Source organism: Vipera ursinii, assembly GCF_947247035.1.
Source record: "Vipera ursinii genome assembly, chromosome: 1".
Lineage (NCBI taxonomy): Eukaryota > Metazoa > Chordata > Lepidosauria > Squamata > Viperidae > Vipera > Vipera ursinii.
Window position 1 is genome coordinate 61,171,712 of NC_139512.1, and position 18,216 is coordinate 61,189,927.

An 18,216-nucleotide genomic window follows, 5' to 3' on the forward strand; every position below is an offset into this window, starting at 1 on the left:
CAGTATCCAGTATCCCATCTTCTGGGAAAGGTTGTTGAAAAGGCTATTCTGTATTCTATATTCCTGGAGGAAGCAGAGTATCTGTACTCCTTTAAGTCAGGTTTTAGGTTAGGATACTGTACTGAGAGAACTTTGTTTCAACTTGTGGATAATCTGAGGTGGGACATTCTTGGCCTCTTATGGACCAGCTTTTGGATTTGAGACTGGTGACCACTGTTTTACAATTGCCCTCCTCCATTGTTTGGAGTCAACTGATGTTGGTTAAGGAGAAAGGTCAATTTCTAGATCTCTGCTTTGCACAGTACCACAAAGTTCTATTATTACCTCTTTAAAATATTCATGAAGTTTTGTCCCAAAGTTTGGGAGCTGTGGGGATCTGGATGTGGAAGAATAGTCTTTGAGTCAACCTTCCAGAATCAAGTACTTGTAGGTTTTTGCCTCTATGGAACCAGGAGCCAGACACTTTCATCCTTGACTCTGAGCAGAGATGCACTGCTGCATTTGAATTCAGAAAACAATTAAGGAATCTTCCTGGACTTACAGCTCCTATTGGACACCTTTGTCTTCTATGCTAATTACATCTATTATTGGACTGGTGGTCTGCTCATGGTCACTTACCACCTTACTCACTCCAACCAAATTATTGCAATGCACTGCACTTGGGAGATTTTTGAAGATTATCCAGAAGCTTCAAATGATCCAGAGTGCAGTAGTGTTAGAAGTTGTGGGCATTCCTTGCTACGCCTATTGACAACACTATTCTGTGAGCTACAATGGTTTAAAATAATCTGGGTGCAATGCAAGATATAAGATTGGGTGTTTGTGAGACTGATTGCTACCTAGGGCATTTGGCATCCCATATGCTTACTGCAGGGCCCCTAACTGAGTATCCCTTCACAGTGGGGGTCCCTGACTTTGGAATCTCTCCTCCAGTACTGTTGGCCCATACCTTGTAGGCCTTTACAAAGGAAACTTTTTTTCTAAGAACTTTAGATGTGGATCACTGAATAAGTCTCAATTGCTTGAGTTGCATTATATTTTAGTCTGCTTCCATTTTATTGTTTTAGTTGAATTTTTACTGTATTAGTTTGTATTCTGGGGCTGTATTTGTTCACTTTTTGTCTGCCACCCATAGTCGCTACGAGTTGGATAACCACAGAAATGTTATAAATAAATAAATGGTTAACAGAGATGCAACCGAATCTCGATTTACTATAATCATATACAACAATCTGCTACATTATATTTAAGAGATGTTTCATATTTTAAGGGACACTTTAAGAAATACACAGTGACTTTGGACAATCTGGTTTAACAGTCAAAACTACAACAGGATATAGATCTAATCCTTCCTGTGGATTAGATTCATAAAAAATGGCCTATGGTACAATCTAAGTATCATGTAGTTAATAAATGGTCACTAATTAAAACAGGGCATGTTTTGGTCTCTAAAGTATTAATAGGTAGACTAATAACTGCATTGTAGTTTATATAATATAAAATATCACAGGAAATGAGTTGAATTATCTAACACGGGGTATAATGAAAACCCAACCACTTTTTGTAACACATATTCCATGCAAAACACAGGTAAAAAGAGATAGAGATTTGATGCTGTGGCTGCCACCTTGATTTTCTTTACTCTGCCCCCTCCCCAACACCCCTGATCATTTTCAATCTCTTTGCCACCTTACCCATTAAGGGCTACAATATCAGTTGTTGAAAAGTTCTTCATACTTAAAAACCATATCATAATACATTTTACACATACTAAAAGCCAGAAAGATTATTTTGAAAGCCAAATAACCTAAAGAGTAAGCATAATAAAAATTAAATAGGTTACAGTTTATTTGCAGCGGGTAGCAGATGTGGTAAAATTCTTGCCAGCTTCCCCACTTTTCTTCCCCAGCAGGAACTTTCTATCAAACTGTGTGTTAGATCTTGAATATAATGCAAGCTGCTGTTACAGCAATTGTACCCTCTGCACTGCCCTATTATTCGGAGATTTCTGTTGGAGTTCCTACTTCTTTCTTTCTAATAATATTGTTTAAAATATATCCTGCAGAGGTAAATGTAAAGGCAAGTATTATGTGCCAGCTAAAAACAAGATGGCAAAATATGAAATTGATTGGAAAATAATTCAATATTGAAAGGTCATTTTTCTTGCCTAATGATAGGTTCCTATGACAAGATAAAAATAATGATTGAAGTTAAGATTCCTTGAAGTACTTTTCAAACATAAATAATTCAATATATCTGTTACAATGCAAAAGTAAAAATAACTGTTTAAAGAACGAAGTCTTAAACTGACAGAAATATAAAATAGATGCAAATCAAATCTGTCACACAGAATATGTTCTCTAAAATTTTTGTTCTCTGGGATGCCAAAAATAAGCCCTTTTAGAAGGAGAGGTAGCTAAGCAGAGTTAAGAGGATTTAAGGATAGAAATAATAATAATAATAAAATGTACCTGTGAAGGCATACTCAAATAACAAGTAAGTTGTAGAATCTATTTTGTAAGTGTACTTCATGAGTTTCATTGTGATTCAAAGCAGAAATGTGTTAAGAGTATCTTTGACCGCTTCCTTCACCTCTGAATTCATCTAGAAAGCTGAAAGTTGGGTTTCTTTAATAATTTTTATATTGCAATTGTAGGCTTCTGATGGAAACCAAAAATGTAATTAATATGTGCTAATTGGAATGCTACTGTAGGATAAAATAGACCATATAAGTTTTTCCCCCACCTTTTAAGATGTGTTTACGTTGTGACAAAACAATCTTCAAAGTGGCATTAATCTATACTTTATATCTGTTAAAGATGTGAAACTGGAAAAAAAGCAAACCCTATATTGATCAAAACAAATTGGGGAGACGGGGGTATTCACACTTCCCAATCTTCAAAGCCTATATCTCCATAAAGTAAGGAAGATACGGCTGCAAGCACGCATGCACGCGCGCGCACACACACACACACACACACACACACACAAATACTCGTATTCATGTTTTCAACACCCACATTTCAATTAAATAATTAATTAAATTAAATTATTAAATTATTAATTAAATTAAATTAAGGAAGATTAACACCCAGCGTTATTTGTATGAGATAAGTGGCCATATGAATAAGTTAAATAAAAAAATAACAAAATATAAAACTGTACAGAATAAAACTGTATAGAAAGAAAATTAAGGTTTGAATAAATTTGAAGTCAATATGCCATAGAAACTGTGATTTGCTTCTCCTTCTACAACTTCAGTAGGGGAAGATAGGAAAAAGCCTCTGCATGAAACATTCCTATAATTAACAGCAGATAACATTAGGTTCAATGGAAAAACGTTTATCCTGGCATAGCTTCTTAAATTCCGTAGAGAGAAGAGCCTTGGGAGATTACATCAGCTTCTCCTCATCACCAGTTTCCTTGGTGGAAAGAATGGAAGCTTTAACCAGGACAACCAAGAATGTCTGTCTGATCCAGTGGTTGTGATCAATACCCCACGGTATCAAAGAGTGCTAAAAGAGCTAGCAGGCTCAACAGTTTCCCATGTCAATCTCCAACAATTAAATATTGGCTTCTATTGCAAGCGAACATTTAATTGTTCACTTAGTATAAACAGAAATTTTCATGACCCAATGACCAGCTATCTCAATTTAAGCTCTGTATATTTCAATATAAATTCTTATTAAATGAACAACAAAAGGCTCATTTATAACATAATTAAGCTATCTGAACATTACAGCATATTAGGTCTATAATATCTCTAAATACATAATCCTATATCTATTTACCAGTGAATTAGCCCCATGAACTAAAGCAGACCACTTTTAAGGAGATGTACTATATGCCAGGTTTGTGTATAAATCCATGCACATGAGAAGATTTCTCACTGAGATCCAACAGAATGCTATAAGCATGCCTTATACTAGCCAAAAGCATTTATTCTGCTTCACAGACGAAGAAGAAAAACACAAAGTAAAGTGATTATTCACTGCTGAGCTGGCAGGCATGTTGCTGGGTCAGTAGCTGGCACACACTGTGCTGTGTGAAAGTTGAAAGCAGCATTAAATTAAGAACAGTTCATATTCAACTCACTTTTTGCATCCACATCTGAATGAAGCCAAAGTAAAAGTGTAAGAAATGCCTACAACCTCCTCCCCGCTCCCCTCCAAAAAAAAAGAAAGAAAAGAAAAAGAAAATTTATAAAGTATTAAATAAAAAGACTACTTCGCTTCTCTGATTTAAGTTCAATTATTTGGAAATAAATTTCACAAAAGTCAACATGCCAACATTTTAACTGCTTTAGGATCAGAATGTAATCAGAAGTAATAGGCATTAAATGTTTAAAAATAAATTGAACAAAACTGTATTGTAGACAGATATTTTTGAGGAGATATTTTTGCTTTTCCACTTTGTAGTCTGTCTGCATAGTAGCTGGAATAAGTTGGGGAAATTTTCTTGGGGAAAACATACAGTATAAATTGATGGAAATTTCAGATGTGTTGCACAAGAATATCCTATCTCCCCTTAGCAAATATTCAGCCAATGTATTCTTTGTTTCTACTTATTGATCTAGTAGCCGAAGTGAAACTATTTCCTTCTTTGAAGGCTGTGCAATAGTTCATTTCTGACAAAGGTGCATTCAATAGATGAGTGCTATAAAAGTAGAGCCAAAACAGGGCTTCGGGAAGAAGAGGAAAGCATCAGCATGCTCATGAGCGTGCTAAAGGTTGAAATACAAAACTAAATTAAGCTAAACTAAAACTCCCAATACTATTCTTATAAAATGACAGCATCTTCGGAGTCAGTCTTTTTTTATAGCAGTTTGCAAGAGAAGACAAGATGGTAGTTTCCTGGGAGATGGAAACAAAAACAGTGAATTATGGGGACAGCTAGGGACTCTGTGGCCTCTTAGCAGTCTTGATCCCAATGATGTGGTATGTTTCAAGAAGCTTTTCCAACTTAAAATGGGCTGAATTTCAATGGCTAAATACATTTCTGTGCCCGCTCCTTTCTAAGAGAAAGGAGTTGGGAATATTGGAAGAGAATATATATATAGATTAGAGTTGAACTGTGTTTTTGCTGTTCTTGAACTTGCTTGCTTGCTTGCAGATGTTTCATTACCCAACTAGATAATATCGTCAGTGCTAGTGTATTTGGGGTTTGTTCCCTGTTTATTATACAGCTGCTTTCATTGGTTTGGCTGTGTTGGTTTGAATGTGGTTTGTTCCTTGGTAGTTCCTTTCTTAAGGTATTGTTTTCTCCTTGTTTGTCTGATATTAATCCCAACTTATGTGGATGTCGGTTGCTGCAGAGGATGTGTTCTGGTCTTCTTGCTTCCATTTTGGCCTTTTTATTGTCACTTTTGAATGGTGTGTAAATATGGTTTATCCCTTGACTGAATGCCAAGTTCCCAGGAAATCCCTAGTCTTTTTGGATTTAGCTTTGTGTAGAATGCTCAGAGTTTTGTCGGTTGAAACTACGACTGAAACACTGTCCATGTGTTGTGAGATTAAGGAGTTTCATCCACAAGTTGATGTTCATAGATGTGCTCTGCTAGTCTTTTCTGTCTGTCCTACATAGTGATGGTTAGGTTATCCTTACATTGCATTTGTACTTTATCCTTACACTGTAATTGTACTTTCAGGAAAGTCTTTGTTTATATGCAGACCTAGAGGTAAATAACAACCAGGCCTATAATGGTTAGAAAAAACCATGATACTTTAAATCCTTTGTATGTAATACCCGTATATACTTGAGTATAAGCCGACTCGAGTATAAGCCGAGACCCCCAATTTCACCCCCAAAAACTGAAAAAAGTTATTGACTCGAGTATAAGCCGATCCGCCGTTCTGCAAGCCTCCGCCGCCACCGGAGGCTGGATCCGCGCTCTGCAAGCCTCTGCCGCCAGCAGAGGCTCGATCCGCCATTTTGCAAGCCTGAATACACAGGAATACCCTGTGTGGCCACGGCTCTCGGGGAAGCCCTGGCTGTCCGCTTCCTCGCTCCACGCTGCCATTCGGGGCCCGCGCATTCTCCGGGCAAATCGCGACGCCCAGCAGGCGAGGAAACACGCCCGCTCCAGTCGCCCCCCCTTCCCTCAGGAGACGCGAAGCAAGTGACCGCCCGGAGCTTACCGAGGACTTGCGCGCGGCCGAGGCTTCGGTGCTTCCAGGATCGCGCGCACCTCTCCCAAGCCGCCGCCGTCCGGAGACCTGCCGAAGTTTGGGGAGGTGCGCGCGCGCCTCCCCAAACCTCCCCAAACGTCGGCAGGTCTCCGGACCTCCGCGCCCTGCCTGCCTGCTTCTTTCCGCAGCGGAAAGAAGCAGGCAGGCAGGGCGCGGAGGTCTGGAGACCTGCCGACGTTTGGGGAGGTTTGGGGAGGTGCACGCGCACCTCCCCAAACTTCGGCAGGTCTCCGGACGGCGGTGGCTTGGGAGAGGTGCGCGCGATCCCGGAAGCACCAAAGCCTCGGCCGCACACAAGTCCTCGGTAAGTTTTTTTTTGTTGACTGGAGTATAAGCCGAAGTGGAATTTTTCAGCCCAAAAAGTGGGCTGAAAAATTTGGCTTATACTCAAGTATATACGGTATATTTTACTGTGTAGGTGCATAACCTGCTTTAACAAAAGAGCCTCTGGGTAGTATGCCAGAAATCATTCTAAAGGACAAAGAAAAGAGTGTCCAGGGCAAAAATGAAGCTATATACAATGACTACCAATTTTCTGGCATTTATTTAATCCATATATCACTTCAAGGTGGCATGGCTAACGATCCATCTTCCTATTTTCCTCACTACAATTACAATATGAGTTGGATTGGACTGAGAGAGAAAGGCTGAGAAAGAAAGACTTGGATCTTGTTCTTAAGGAGGACTAAAATTCATGGTCTTCTAGGTGCTGCCCCAGAACCTTAAACAATGCACAGTTATAACTTTTTTTTGGGTGGTGGGGGAACTGGAGCTGCTATTTGTAACCTTACACATTCCTGATAAAACAATTTTAGATAAAGCTGTGTAGTAGAAAAGTCAAACACCTACGAGAAACGTGTTCATTTTCATGAATATGATTTTTTATTATCCCAATTTATTTTAAGCCATTTTTAAAATTGGTGTCAGATTCTGAAAATAAGACATGCGTTTGTTTTTTTTAAAGGACAATAAAATTTTAAAATAGCTGAAGATATTTAAGAGGGAGAGCTGGAAATAGAGTCATTTTGAATTAAAACAATTCATAGCTAGAATGGCTGGCAACAATATGTCTTTCTGTGAAGGAGATGGGCAGTTTTAAAATGATATAAACAAACAAAAACAAATAAAACACACATACTGTACATACATTCATACAGAAATTCTTTAAAATTCCATGAAAGGGGAAAGACAAATACTGCCTTTAGCTACTTTCTCTTTCTAGTTAATGTTACTTTTATATTTACATTAGCCTTCCCCAGCTGATGCTATCTAGTGGGCTACCATCCCTACCTAGAACATATTTTTTGGGCAAGAGATGTAGTTCTAAATATTAGATAATATATGCCTGGACAAAATTGATATACATTTTTGTCAACTTTCCTATTAAGTTTACAGTTGAAGTCATGTATAGTACTCTGTATTATTTTACTCTTCTCTCATATGTTATGTCCAATCAGTTTTTCCATGCAGCCACATGATATATTTTAAGTCCAGACAATTTTTGTTGTTTTTAAAAAGCACAGTAGTATCTTCGTATTCAATTGTGGTCTTCAGTCAAATAATTCAAAAACATATACAGCTCAACCATCTAGGGGCTGTATTTAAAGGGCTGCCACAAAGAAGAGGGCGTCAAACTATTCTCCAAAGCACCAGAGGGCAGAACAAGAAACAATGGCTGGAAACTGATCAAAGAGAGAAGCATCCTGGAATTAAGGAGAAACTTCCTGACAGTGAGGGCAATTAACCAGTGGAATAGCTTGCCTCAGTGCTTTTTTTGTAAAAGAAAAATGTGCCGAAACTCACACATGTCATACAACCTGCCTTGCCTACCCTAAAAGGTTCCATCCAAAAAAGGTGCTGGAACTCCGTTCTGAGCGTTCTATGAGAAAAAAAGCCCTGGCTTGTCTCTAGAAATTGTGGGCACTCCATCGCTGAAGATTTTAAAAAAGAGGCTAGACAGTCACTTGTCTGAGGTGGTATAGGTTTTCCTGCTTAAGTGGGGGGCTGGACTAGAACAGGGCTTTTTAACCGGTGATACGCGTACCACTGGTGGTATGTGAGCACCTGGCTGGTGGTACGCGGCGTCACCTTCCTCCCCCCGCCTCCCCCCTGCTCCTTCCCAGCTTACTTGCTGCTGGAAAACATGCTGCTGCAGGAACCTACCAGGCTGTGCGAAGAGCGCAGGCGCAGAGTGAAGCCCCGCCCTCCCCTGGGACTCATTGTGCAGCAACCGTGTCGTCCTTCCCCCAGAAGCAAGCATGAGCCTGAAAGGGACAGAGCCATCCACTCCCTCAGAAGGTAGGTGTTTGTGTCTGCTCACACCCATCTTCTTTTTCTCCCCCCCCCGCAAGCTTGCGATACCCCTCACGGCCCTCACGTTGCCTCCCTCCCAGGGCTCGAGAGATTTCCCCCTCTCCTCTTCCCGATGTGCAAAGCAAAGGGGAAAGCAAAGTGGCCAGACGATGCACGCCCTCCCCGAGGCCCACATTTGTTTTCCTGATGTGCGCCAGGGCAGGCGAAGCCATCAGAACGCGGGTGTGGAGGAAAAAATGCACCCAACTCCCTTCCCCCCACTGTTGGCAACTCCTTACAGCTGGCTCTGACCTCCGCCGACTGGAGCCCATTGGCGGAGGTCGGGGCTGGCCGAACGGAATCGCCAGCTGATCCATACTGCCGGCCCTGACCTCCGCAAGTGGAAAGCGAAGGAGATTGCCAGGAGTGCGAATTGGCGCGTGCTGAGAAACACTGATCTCGTGCTCCTGCAATCTCCCTTGCTCGGTTTCAGCTTGCCTTGCTGCAAGAGAAAGCAAGGTGAAATCGAGGGAGGGAGATTGCCAGGAACGCAAATTGACGCCTGCTGAGCAATGCCGATCTCGTGCTGCTGCAATCTCCCTCGCTCAGTTTCAGCTTGCCTCACCATTATTTGTCACGAAAAGAGATCTAATTAGCTGTTTGACGCTTCTATCATCCTATCTACTCTCCCAAGTTTTGTTTGGGAGTGATGAGAAGTTGGCAAAAAATAACTGCCCAACATTGAACTGCATCAGAAATGTATCCAGTGAAAGAGAGTACAACTATGATATTTTCTTCTAGTTGTTGTTATGGAAAGACAAGTCATATTTATTCATTCCCTTTACCCACATTGTGTTCAGTTGAAAAGGAAATAGACTGCATCTTCAAACTTCTTATATTGTTATGCTTGGTCGTATTTAGTATGACAGAAGGGGAATACTGGAAACTGGCTTTTTAATAGAAGTGATTGGTAAATACATTGTCCTTCAGTCTATATTCCAACTGATACAACAGTGCTGGCATTAGAACAAAGAGGAGAATCCTGTGGTTCTTCAAGCGTTCTTCACTACTGCTATCCTGAGTAGTTCAGTAACATCTAAAAGTCCACTACAAGATAACGTGATGATTTCATTATTTGAAAGGAGCTTCCATGTCCAAAGATAATAGAGCATATATAAAGAAGAAATGATGCAAAGCCTTAAACCTTAAAGCTGATAAAAAGCAAGAGTTTTATCTTTATATCCTGTATTTTGTTTGCATCAATGATGCAATACATTACACTGTGAATTTACCTCTATTTCACTTCACAGTCTCTCTCTATTCATTCAACTAAGAGACGCTGACACTATATTCAGTTAAAAGATCTCTACACTATACAATTTGGACCTGATATGCTAGCAACAACCAAAGGCTTTCCTTCCCCAGACAGTGGATATATGTCAATGACTTTTATGTTTGTACTAACACAAAGCAACTAATGTAGAAGCAGTCTTGTTTTGGCAAAGTAAATGGGTAGAATTTTCCCTTCAGTTTTATGTTCTGCAATGATTAGATATGTTACTTTAGAAGTGATTCTCTTCTCAGTGAATGTGATTACTATTGATCATTATTAAATAGAATCCCCAATCTTTTCAAAAGAATAAAAGCAATGCTGGTTACTCCAATTTTTTTTTACATTTTGCTCCTTTCTTTGTAAAGTTTTTATACAGAGGTGGGAGATCCTCCTGCATGATATCAACATTGTTGTTGTTGTTAGCTGCGAAGTCATGTCCGACCCATCGCGACCCCATGGAAAGCATTCCTCCAGGCCTTCCTGTCCTCTACCATCTTCTGGAGTCCATTTAAGCTCATGCCTACTGCTTCAATGACTCCATCCAGCCACCTCATTCTCTGTCGTCCCCTTCTTCTCTTACCCTCAACCTTTCCCAGCATTAAGCTCTTCTCCAGTGAGTCCTTCCTTCTCATTAAGTGGCCAAAGTATTTGAGTTTCAACTTCAAGATCTGGTCTTCTAAAGAGCAGTCAGGATTGATCTCCTCTAGAACTGACCGGTTTGATCGCCTTGCAGTCCAAGGGACTCGCAGGAGTCTTTTCCAGCACCATAGTTCAAAGGCCTCAATTCTTTGGCGCTCAGCCTTTCTTATGGTCCAGCTTTCACTGCCATACATTGCAACTGGGAAGACCATAGCCTTGACTATACGCACTTTTGTTGACAGGGTGATGTCTCTGCTTTTTAGTGTGCTGTCTAGATTTGCCATTGCTTTCCTCCCCAGGAGCAAGCGTCTTTTAATTTCTTGGCTACAGTCCCCATCTGCGGTGAACTTGGAGCCCAGGAAAATAAATTAAATAGGCAGGGCGACAGTATACAGCCTTGCCGGACTCCTTTCCTAATTTTGAACCAATCAGTGGTTCCGTGTCCAGTTCTCACTGTTGCTTCTTGACCCGCATATAGGTTTCTCAAGAGACAAATAAGATGGTCTGGTACTCCCATCTCTTTAAGAACTTGCCACAGTTTGTTGTGATCCACACAATCAAATGCTTTAGCATAGTCAATGAAGCAGAAGTAGATGTTTTTCTGGAACTCCCTAGCTTTCTCCATGATCCAGCGTATGTTGGCAATTTGATCTCTTCAGCACCGGTCGTTGGGGCATAGACTTGGACTATTGTGATATTGAATGGTTTGCCTTGGATTTGAACTGAGATCATTCTGTCATTTTGGGGATACACCAGATACATCCACAGCTGAGCGTCCTTTCGGCTTTTGGCACTACTAGTACTAGCCCTCTGCTCTTCCCCAGTAGCATATTGGACGCCTTCTGACCTGAGGGGCTCATCTTCCAGCATCATATCGTTTTGCCTTTTGGTACTGTCCATAGGGTTTTCATGGCAAAGATATTGGAGTGGGTTGCCATTTCCTTCTCCAGTGGATCACGTTTTGTAAGAACTCTCTGCTATGACCTGTCTGTCTTGGGTGGCCCTGCACGGCATAGCTCATAGCTTCATTGAATCATGCAAGCCCCTTCGCCACGACAAGGCAGTAATCCATGGAGGGGATATCAACATTATCATAGGTCTTTAGTGGCAGAAGAAGTCAAATCAGGTAAGGACACAAAGTTCTTTCTCCAAATTTTGAGTAACAATTCCTCATATCAAATGGCATACATATTTTAAGAGAAATATGTGTCTATGGCAGGGTTATGCTTAAGGTACGGTACAAACCTCATACTGAATTAATCTCTTCTTGTATTTACAGCAAGTAGGTTTATACAGTCCAAATGTATTGAGCTTATTATATATACACTTTTCTACCTATCTATGCATGACAATACCGCTATAAGTAACAAGGATAATACTTACAATGTTCTGTGTTCTAAATGCCACCTAATAGTCCAGTTTTTTCTCTGGTAGGGATGGATAACCTATTCTTTTCACCAGGGATTACTGTTGTTATAGTTTATACTGTAGTTTATATTGTATCTTTTTCTCCACCCTCCAGCTCCTATTCTTCAGTAGGTCCTGCCTATAGGTTGATGTAGCCCAGGAGTTGTTTCCTTTTATCAATTTGCTTCACACTATCTCAGTCCTTATCAGTTTGTAGAAATGAGGATGAACAATTAGGACTATCTGATAGCAGCTGTTTAGCCACCAAAATTGTTTAGATTTGGTTTCCTTCATACATTATTGGCTTTGCCCTCAGCTCAACTCCCTTTCTCTCTTCCAATGACACCTTGTACCACCAGCATTTCTCTTTCTACTCTCTTAAAGTCTCAGGAATAACAAAACCGTAAGGTAGGCAGCATTTTCAAGTTTTTCTTTCCACACCAAACTCTGTGGAAAGGGGGAAAAAAGACCATTTTTTATTGAGAGTCCCTGTAAGTCTCTAGCCTTTTGTCCTTGGTATTTGTTTGACAAGGGGTCTAAAGTGTTATAAGAATCCACTGGGTTATTTTGCTTTCTAGCTTGATGTTGAATGATAAACCTGTATTGTTGTAATACAAGGTATCATATTGAGATAATTTGGTGGATTCAAGTAAGCGGCTAATATCAGTAATGACTTGGAAATTCCATCTCCATAGATCAACTTTATGCTTTTCTGTAGCTCATCACAGTGCCAAAGCTTTGTTTTCAAAAGCACTGTATGCTTTCTGTTGCGGCGCCAGTTTCTTGGCCAAGTACAGTAAAGTACAATCAAATATTTGTTCACACAGAGGAATTCAGTGCAACTTGTTCTGCCTTCTATGTAGTCTGTAATTGCTTGAGCATGCGTAGCAAAATGGGGGAATAAAACCTCCATAACAGCATAATACCCCGAAAAATTATGTGGTTTGCTTTTTGGTTTCAGGTAAGTCTATTTTCCCTAGGGCTGCTAACCTTTCCATGTTTTGCTTTCTCATTTCCTATTGTGTAAAATCCAGTTGATATTCTTCTGGGTTGTGATCGGGTGATCAGACCTGATTCTATTAAGCATGTTATGATTTTCTCTAAACATTTTAAACATTCTCCCAGCTTTCATATTACATGACTATGTCATCTAAATATATTTTACACCAACTACCTTATCCTGGAGGAATTCTATTCATAAGCCTTTGGAAGGTTACTGATGTCCCATGTTTTTACATTTTTTCTAGACTTATAAACATTTAAGGATAGCAAATGTTTTTTCCTTCCTCTGCATTTATTTTCTAATGGAATCTGTCAATAATGCTTTGGTCAGATTATATGCTGTAGAGAGTAAGGAGGATGACAGGGAGAGAGAAATCCATTACCAAAGCAATGAGGATGAAAACACTGATTAAATCCAAATAGTGAAGATGGTATAAACTTCTCAAGATGGACACACCACTAATTCAGTTTAAGAAAGGAAGGAGGTAAAACATAATCAGACTTCCAAGATTCAAGTACTGTAGGCCAGCGTTTTCCAACCTTAGGAACTTGAAGTTGCGTGGACTTCAACTCCCAGAATTCCCCAGCCAGCATAGCTGGCTGGGGAATTCTGGGAGTTGAAGTCCACGCATCTTCAAGTTCCTAAGGTTGGGAAACGCTGCTGTAGGCAACCTTTTAATAGAAGTAGTCTTACTCTTAAAGTGGAGTTGATTTGCCTGATCTACATCTTGGGGTTGACAAGCATTGAAAGATATTTGACATTGTCCAATTAACTCATAGTGGCACAGTGTAACCATCAAATTTAGCTACTTTATGAGTTTTACTTTCCCCAGTGTCTCAGGTCCCCACAGAAACTTTTTAAAAGAGCGGTGTACTACAAAAGGAAAGGAGAAAGATTGTGTCAAGGCTGCAAACATCGAATGTTATTGCTTGAAAAGAGATGAAGAAGTAGCCATTTCATATGTTAAACTTGTGTATTGCTTTAAGAGATTCAGTTTAAAGTTGGGAGGGGGAAAGAGGAGGATTGTATCTTCAAGGCCATCTCTAACTAAAGAAGATAAGACCTTGGCGGGTTTTCTAAAGGGAGGGAAACTGATTCTTTAAATTAATTGGAGAATATGATTAATGACAAAATTAGAAAGGCGGAAAATTGTGTTTTAATATATTGTGCAAGGGGCGGAGATTTCAGATTCCAGCTTCCTTCGAGCAAGCATTTGCTAGTGTATTAGTCTAATAAAGGACTTTTAAGGTAAATAATGCCTCAGAGTCACTTGAAAAGCCCATACGTCAGAAACTTGACATCAAGCTGGAACCCACACTACTTTTTAAACTAATTAGGGAGTCCTGACCTCCCGGTCCCTGTCTCCAAGTGTGGGAGGCAGTCTGGCAAAGAGTTGGGGAAGATCCCATAATGGAGGGAGAAAAATTGCCTGAAGCCAGCTCCCTGGCACCAGCAGCCACCCAAGTGGGGGAAGGGCCAGCGAAGAAGCCGGCAGGGAAAGAGTTTCAGCAATCCTCCCAGCTGGGAGCTAGACCCAAACAACCAGGAGAAATGGTCTGGTCATCAGAGTGGATTAAGCCCAGTGGAGACACCAGGTGCCTCGGAGCAGCCTTGCCATCCCCAAGGGCTTCAAAGGCAGAGGAAGTGGGACGACGACAGAGAGAATCCTGCCCATCGTATTCCCCAGACCAGTGCGGAGCCGCCAGGCCAGCTGAGATTGAATACTCGGGTGAGTGGAAAATCCTGTCTGTAGATCAGACTGCCTGCCAGACCCAAGAATCCCCTGCCAAGCCCTCCAGACCGATAGAGACAGAGGACCCTAGCCTGGGGAGTCTGCAGCAATGGGAGGTTGGGAAGCCCCCACAAGTGAAAGGCCAACAACCTCTGAGCTTGCCCCAGCTAATAGAAGCCTTGCAACAGCTGGGGGGTGGTGCAGAAGCCTGGAGATCAGAAGCTGGTGGGAGGACAACAGCAAGGGTGGCAGCAGCAGGACCCAAACGTGCAACCCCTGAACGTACAGCAGGACCAGTGGGGCCAGCAGCAGGGGGGGCCCTGGCAGATGTTCTGAGTAGCATAGTTTTTTTGTAGCATTGCTGGAGTTATTGCAGAAAGTTGCAGTTTCTTGATGTATTTTGCAAGGTTTTTGGACACGGTTCACAGTGCCCCGATGACAATAGGTATCATTGTTACACATTTCATCCATAATCACGCACTTTCGATGGCCAGGTGATTATGGATGAAACGTGTAATGTGTATTATTAATATTATTACTAGTACTACTATTACTAATATTATTCTACTACTACTATTACTACTACTACTATCATAGAAATTTGACCTTGAAAAAGTTCCTCTGACTGAGAAAAATGGTGATCCTAATTCAAAACAGTTCAATTTCAAAATATTTTGGACAGTTTTAGTCACCAAAGGGATTCATGAAAATTTATTGGTCGAGTAGCTCCCCCCAACAGGGGTTATGCATATCATATTTAATCTTAATTACAGTATATTGTTAATTTTATTTATTTGATTTATACTCCAAATTTCTTTTATGAATGCTTAAGATGGCAAGCTCTTTGTTAGAATTATAATAATTGTAAGCTTTATTACATTATAACTGATTGTGAATAAAATAAAAATTACTCCATAAAAGACAAACTCCACAGATCCTCTCTGTGAAAGTTAAAAAAATGTAGTGAAAAAAAAGCAGAAATGTAGCGAAAACTACTCTTATGAAATGTGAAAAGGAAAAAGCATATATGTACATTTGATTCAGACTCTAAATCCTCTTTTAAAAATGTCCACATGGAATTGGTTGCTCTTTCAGGCTTTTTTAGCTTTTGCTATATGGAATTCAGAGGAACTTGCTGATGATTATAACAGTTTAATGTTTCAGCAGTTCATAGAAATGTAAGAGCCCAAGCATAATAGCTCAATCAAACCTTATTCTATCAGTCTTTTTGAACCTCACCAAAAGGCATTGAGAACATTTTGATTTCAGTTCAAGTCATGGATAAATGCATTTTCTAAACTGTTTCTTTGAAAGCAGAAAAAAAATTGATATTATATATATATATATACCTTTATAAGTTCTTTTAATTTCTTCTGCCATACAGCTTCAGCAACAGCAATGTACTTGCTGTCTGTTACATAACAATTTGCCATGAGTACATGATGAAGTTCAGTCTTCGGATTCATGGCTTTCAGGACTCTTTCAACATGGTTTAAAGACATCAGAGCTTCTTTTTTGATGCCACCACTTGTAAGTTGCATAGTGCAGGGTACTAATGCAATTTGTCCAGCACAATACAGAGTATCTTCAACCTAGAAAAAAGTAATAAAGAAAACATTTTTTTAAAAGAGTATTCCATATTTTCTAATTAATAGTTACTATCTTTAACTTAAGTAAAAATATATCAGTCTGAAGATAATTTCTGGCAGGGATTTAGCTACACTGTAAAAAAGATAGCATTGTATCACATTTGGATTTGGAAAGTTAAATGTAGATATTTACATATTCATAACTATTCTCAGACAAATCGCCAATGAACAGACCAATCTAGAAATATGTAGACTAACATAATGTCATAATATTTCCAAGGTATCAATATGAAGACTTGTGTCATGTTTGAAGTAAATTTGTTTACAATCTGTCAACTAGGAAGGAGAGAGGGGAAGCTTTAAATGTTCTAATTTACAAGAATTCACTTTAATTTAAGGCAGAGTTGATTCCCAAGGTTTCATGAGCCCCCAATATAGTGATATACTATAGAATGAAAATGTGATGTAAAATTAAGCAGTAGATTGAATTAAGTTGACGTACCTACTATTTTATGTAAACTGTTAGCAGATCATTATGTTTTTCTTACTTTGCTATTTCACATAAAAAATTTAAGGGAGTTACAGTATATTTTTTTGTTCTTGAATGTCCGACATAATAGTATAGGCCATCAATGTTTTCCGTCAGCTTATCATACTTGCTAATGAAGCAATTTCAAGAATAAACAGACTTAGCCTCAATCATTTATGCAATGGTTACATCAAGGCTTGGTTCTTTCAATGCATTTTATATTGCTTTGTCCCTAGAGACTGCTAGAAACTTGTTTCAGAATGTGGCTGGCTGCCAGCATTTTGACTACAGTCACAAAAACACCTTGTAGTACACTGCTTATTACTTGCTTTCCTGGTTATCAAATTCTTTGCAGATGAATTCATGTTCCTTGTTTGGACTTGAAAACCAGATAATTTGGAATTCCCTCCCTACCAGCCTGAAGTCCTGCTATGCTGTGTCATCATGGGACATGGGGAAGTATGTGTTCCTAAAAAGCATGAGCCAAGACTGGCAAAGTATATGTGAAGAGTATGCACTCCCAGCACAGTCATTCAAGGTATGATGGTCCTCCCAGGTCTCCAATTAAAGCAAACAGATACCTATATTGGGCAGCAGCGAGATAAGAAAATGCTGGTTAAAGATGATCACTTCAGTGACTATAGAAAAGGCATCATTTCATTCTGCAGTTGGAGAAGGAAGTAGTAACTCATTCCTGAACTTTACCAAATAAACTATTTAGATAGATAAAATAAATTGAGTGATGCTTTAGTGCCATATGATGAAACCATCAGGTCAGATATCATTCAACATCCTAATAAGAAAGAGCTGAAGATCTTTTGCAGTACTGATAATATTTATGGTGTGATTAGATTAAAGCTTTTGAGACAACTTGTTGCCAAAGGTAGACAGACAGAAAAGGAAAATCCAAAGATGCAAATAAATAATTACAATGGGAACATGGAATGTAAGTAGCATGAACCTGAGGAAATTCAACACAGTGAAAAATGAAATAAATCAACTCAGGCATCAACAAAGTGAAATAGATGAGAACTGGACACTTTCAGTTAAAAATCATATTGTTTAGTACTCATGAAATGAAAAATAAAGAATATTGTTGCTTTCCTTGTTGGAGAGGATATAGCAAAGCCTGAATAATATCAATTAGGCTCATTATCTATTCATACTTCAACTACTAACTCAGAAGGGGATTCTGACAGGTTTTATGGTCAAATTAATCTGAAATCAAAATAACATGCAAGTATAAATATATATCAGGCAATTAACACACAGTTTTATCTAGCGGTTAAGGCATTAGACCAGGCATGTCAAACTCGCGACGTCACATGATGTTGCGTGATGTATCGTGACTTTTTCCCCATTGCCAGCAATGGGGTGGGCGTGGTTTTGGCGTGATGCCTCTGGCTCGCAGGCTGGCAGTTTGACATGACCTGACATGAACCAGGAGACTGGGAGTTCTAATTCTAATTATATATATAATTAAAAAGTAAATATGTTGCTTATG

General features: G+C 39.6%; 1 protein-coding gene across 1 annotated transcript in view; it reads right to left on the reverse strand.

Annotated features, from left to right (window-relative positions):
- DPH6 (diphthamine biosynthesis 6) overlaps positions 1-18,216 on the reverse strand; it is a 236,242-nt gene that overhangs the window by 71,684 nt on the left and 146,342 nt on the right. Inside the window, exon 13 of the mRNA XM_083373895.1 lies at positions 15,944-16,186. Within this exon, the coding sequence (XP_083230021.1) occupies positions 15,944-16,186 (243 nt within the window). The remainder of the gene's footprint in view (positions 1-15,943; positions 16,187-18,216) is intronic.